Source organism: Scylla paramamosain, chromosome 12 (genome assembly GCF_035594125.1).
Source record: "Scylla paramamosain isolate STU-SP2022 chromosome 12, ASM3559412v1, whole genome shotgun sequence".
NCBI lineage: Eukaryota > Metazoa > Arthropoda > Malacostraca > Decapoda > Portunidae > Scylla > Scylla paramamosain.
Window position 1 is genome coordinate 7,962,501 of NC_087162.1, and position 4,852 is coordinate 7,967,352.

A 4,852-nucleotide genomic window follows, 5' to 3' on the forward strand; every position below is an offset into this window, starting at 1 on the left:
CTGGTGATCTTTCTGAACTTTTCCCTCACCTCTTTTGTATTCTCTATTTGATCTAAAAGTCGTCTTAACTTCCCTGCGGTGGTGACTTCCCATCTAAACTTATCTTCCCTCACTTGCTTTTTCTTTCTGTTCTTTAATCTAAATAAATCGTAAAACTTTCTTGAGGTTCTTATTCACGTAGCGGTAATCCTTCTCTTTCTCTCTCCCTTACTTACTCTTTCCTGTGTACTCTTTACTTTTCGTGTGTCGCTTTCCTAATTAACACAAGATGTTGTGAATAATCCCGCTTTTCACACAACCTCACCTCCTCTTTTCTATTTATTCTCTGATTAAAAAATCATCTGACTTTCTTGCGGTTCAGATGTAAGTAGCGGTAATCCTTCCCTTTCTCTCCCTTACCTATTCTTCCTCTCCACTCTCTGCTCTTCGTGTGTTGGTTTTATAATTAACACAAGGTGCGTAAATGAATGCGACACCTGAGATGACACGTCCATAGTCAGTTATGCTTAGATCGTCGACAGCATCATCCTCTTCCGTCCCTGACACCTGCGAGTACAGGAGCCTCGAGCGACGATTCAAGGAGTGCGTGTGTGCGTGGGGAGTTCCTTGTGAGTGCCCTGCCTGGGTGATGAGGGACGGAAAGGCAGACCATAAGTGTAGCGAATACTTAAACGCGTCTGGGTTTGGGGGTGAGTCAACTGGGAATGTCTGGGAATTAGCACACCTTTCATTCCACGTCCTGTATCTCTTTCTCTCCTATCTGTATTCTCTTTCTCCTGCCTCGCACTTCCCCCTTTCTTTTTCTCTCACTCTCCTCCTCTCGCCTCTTCCCATTCTTCCATTCATACTCCTTGTTCTCCTCCTCCTCCTCCTCCTTTCTCTGTATCTGTATTCTCTTTCTCCTGCCTCGCACTTCCCCCTTTCTTTTTCTCTCACTCTCCTCCTCTCGCCTCTTCCCATTCTTCCATTCATACTCCTTGTTCTCCTCCTCCTCCTCCTCGTCGTTCTCCTATTTCGTCTCATTGTCTTCCTCTTAGTCCTCCTCTTCGTCATCACTTTCCTCACCCTCCTCATTTTCCTCTTCCCCCCTCCTCCCTAGCCCCAGGAGAACAGGTCTGGTGGTGGTGATGGTGGTGGTGGTGGTGGACAAGACGAGGCCAACCGACGGTGGGTGTTGTGCAAGGTGACTGACCTGGGCCGGCAGCTCTCCTTTCCCCCCATCTCACTGCTCCTCACTCAGCCCCATCCCCCCTTCATCACTTAGCCCCCCTCCTCCCCCTCCCTCTATCTACTCGCCGCCTCCCCCTATCATCTCTCACCCCCACCCACCCACCCATCCTCCCATCCTCTTGCTACCTCTGCCGCTCCGCTGGGTAGTTTCGAAGTGTTGCTGCGCAGTTTACACCCTGCGTCTTGGTTGTCGCATGCCCACTGAGGGAAGGCTCTACGCCGCGCCTCATCTCAACCCTCTCGTCGTGGCAAAACTTTCACGACCTGATTTTTTTCGTGCTTTTTATCCGATCTACTTCTCAATCTTTTCTGGGCCAGGTGGTGGTTTAATAAAGTGCTTGGCTGTCTTGTGCCTGTTTGTCGCCTTTGTGTAGGGTATAATAAGGACTCGAGCTGGTCTGTGTCTGGCGCTGAGTGGAAACCTTCATTTTACCTGACTTACGTAGAGGCCGAAAAAATGCTCCACTTTTCCTATGCAATCACACACTCCTTCCATCTGGGCTCTGGTAGTTAGCTCATACCTACTACACGGCGTACTTTCACTCGAAATATGCTCATAACTCGTATTACAAAACGTTGACATGAACATAAAGATACGAATATGAAGTACAAGGTGGCAGCCTGAGGTGTTCCATGTCAGTTAGTTAGCAAAAAAGCTTCTCCTGGGACCTGTTTGATAGGTGTTTAGGGAAAGAGAACCAGTATTAGCAAGACGCATGTGATTCGGGAAACGAAAACCTGAAATAACGGGGATATGGAGGACATAGGAGTGAGGGAGGGAAAGAAAGTCATGATCTGAGGCTGTAAAGTGGGAGGCGAGAGGCAGGAGGAGAGGGATAGTGAGATAGGTATGGTCAGAATGCGCACACAGGTGAACAATACATCGTCTTGTCATGGATAGTGATACTGTGCCCTTGTTAGGCTGAGCTGCGTCGCGAGGGAAGGAAGAGGAAAGAAAGAAGGGACACGGCTATGAATATTAACGATACATCATAGTCAAGTCTCGCTCGGGTTATTATGACAAGCACCTAACCTTATAAGTCGAAAGAGGTGAGCGCTGAAGAGTATTCACAAATAAATAACAACTCGAATGTGGTCCACACCCGCAGGACTTTTGGCGGGGACTCAAGCCGTGGTGTAGCGTGGTCACTGACCCCAAATATTATGTTGTCCGTTCAAGGCCTCAGCGAGATCTGCCACTTCACCACCTCAGCGGCAGTGACATGAGTGAGCCTCGCCTTGTTATTCATGTCATGGCCGAGAGATTATTTCAAGTACCCATGCTCAGGAATGAGAATGTGTAGTTGTGTAACACAGATGTGTGGCAGGCATGGGGGAGACGAACACTGAGCCTGGGAGATGAAGTGGGTGAGAATAGTATGAGGAAAACCGTAACAATGGTGTAAGAATTAGTAAGGAGAGTAATGTAGGTCATCCCGTAAGGGCGTGAATGTGGAGGCATTATTGGCGGACTCAACATGTCCATGAACTTGACAGTGAGCGGCCATATCCTTCAAGGTCGCTCGCTCTGTGTGGCGGCGGGTTTTTCTGAGGTGAGAGGGAACCGAGGAGGACTCGCTTCCCTTGAGACGAGCGTGCAGGGGAGCTGTTTTTTTATACGCGAGTTTTTACTGTAATGACCGTAGCTTTGTTGCGCCGTAATGACCGAGTGTGAAAGAGCGGACGAGGGAAGCGAGGAGATGGTCAGAGCAGGAAATGTAAAATAACATATGATGAGAGGAGTTTTTTTTTTTTTTTACCATAGTGTTTGAGTACATTTTATAGAACCACTTTTTTTTTTTTTTTAAGTAGGCAGCTGTTCTTTGTCAGTAAGTGTGTTCGTGTGTATATTTTTGTTTCTTGCCTCTGCAAACAGGACCTCCCACCGCCCCTCTCTGTGCGCAGCCACACGGCAGCGCCTTGCCACTTGGGAAACTTCAATACAACAATAGATACCAAACTTTTAGTCCTCCCCCCTCGTCCCATATTCTCTCTCTCTCTCTCTCTCTCTCTCTCTCTCTCTCTCTCTCTCTCTCTCTTTTCATCTACCTATATCTATCTACTTTTCCTCTTCCATTTGGTCTATCTCTGCTTTTATTGCCTACTTTAAGATGACAAGCGTGTGGCAATTTGCATCTCACTCCGCTTCTAGAATGTTAATGTTTTGTGCCTTATTTGATTTCAACTCCCGTGAAGCTAATGCCCTTACCAACTCAGTGTGCATGCAAACACACACACACACACACACACACACACACGAAGTATAATAAACACGTTTTCTGTGATGCATTATTGTCCTAAAGTTTTTTTTTCTTCTTTGCTGGTTCAATGCACTTCACTTTCCCCAACTTCCTTCCTCCCCTTCCTTCTTTCAGTGCGCGCTTGCTTCTTTCCTTCCTTCAGTGTTTCTTTTTCTTCCTTCTTTTAATGGTTTCTTATCTTCTACCCTACGTACCTTCCTTCCTTTTTTGCCTTCCTCCTTTTTCACTGCCACTTTTGTATCTGTTAAACTGTTTCCTGGTGATGCAAAAGTAAAAATACTGTTTGGTGATGTTTGGTATTCTTAAGATGCTCTGAAATGTAAACGTGTGTGTGTGTGTGTGTGTGTGTGTGTGTGTGTGTGTGTGTGTGTGTGTGTGTGTGTGCGCGCGCGCGCGTGTGCGCGTTTGCACGTGCACCTGTAGGCAAAGAATCACTAGGTCAGCCTGTCCCCGGCCTCTCACCACCCGTGACCTGATGGGCCTTGATCCTCCCCCCATCTAGCTCTAGGCAGGAGTCACGAAAGAAAGAGAGCAAAAAAGAGGCAAGGAAGCGATGCATAGCGAAGCGTGGCAAGCAGTTCTTGTTTCCTTTCCGGCAAAGCGAGTCACACCGAAGGGAAAAAGTCCCGTAAGCGTATTTTACATGTTTTGGAAAACTGTTATATTTATTGAAATCAATCTTTTAAACTGAAAGACTGTATCTCTTAGTATATTGAAGGTCTCTGTGATAAAATTATTTCGCTGTTTTCTCATTGTTTTTTTTTTTATGTAAGCGATTACGTGACTCTAAAAAATTAACGTCGCTCTCATTGCGGTTTGCTTGGAAGGATTTCTGCGGCCAGCACTAAGACAAGCATGGACAGACCGTGCCAGGCAAGACAATTGGGGCACCTACTCTGCTCTGTGCGTTGTTTCTTCAGCGGCGTGCCCTTCCCGTCCTCGGTGTCTGGTGCTGTTACAAGAGTCAACACGAGAGCGAGAACCACCAATGTTAAGGCTTTCGTAACCATCTTGACACTAAAGTCCTTTCCCTCCTCACCCCGACCTAGGAGTTCAGATGCCCCGCCCTCGTGCCGACCCATCAGCCAATGGCGGCGCGAAGCACACGAACCCTGGTGCACCTCGGCCAGTGGGATTCAAGCTTGGATGTATGAAGGAACCAGTGGCTGACCGAGTGTGCTAGTGACAACATAAACACTCGTGGCGGCCTCTGTTGCCCCTTCTGACCTCGGAGCGAGATCATCGTCTTGCAAAAAATATAGATTAATCCTATTTATTCGAACGGAAAACAACTAGCCATGTATCTTTTCAAGTACTTTTTTTGCTCTAAGAATTCAAGCAGGGGAGAAAAATGCAAGGGT

General features: G+C 47.2%; 1 protein-coding gene across 1 annotated transcript in view; it reads right to left on the bottom strand.

The window, feature by feature from the left end:
- Positions 1-4,588, bottom strand: part of LOC135105659 (transmembrane protease serine 9-like) — a 48,544-nt gene extending 43,956 nt beyond the window's left edge. The window contains exon 1 of the mRNA XM_064014045.1: positions 4,387-4,588. Within this exon, the coding sequence (XP_063870115.1) occupies positions 4,387-4,573 (187 nt within the window). The 5' untranslated portion in view covers positions 4,574-4,588. The remainder of the gene's footprint in view (positions 1-4,386) is intronic.
- Between the last annotated feature and the right edge of the window lie 264 nt (positions 4,589-4,852).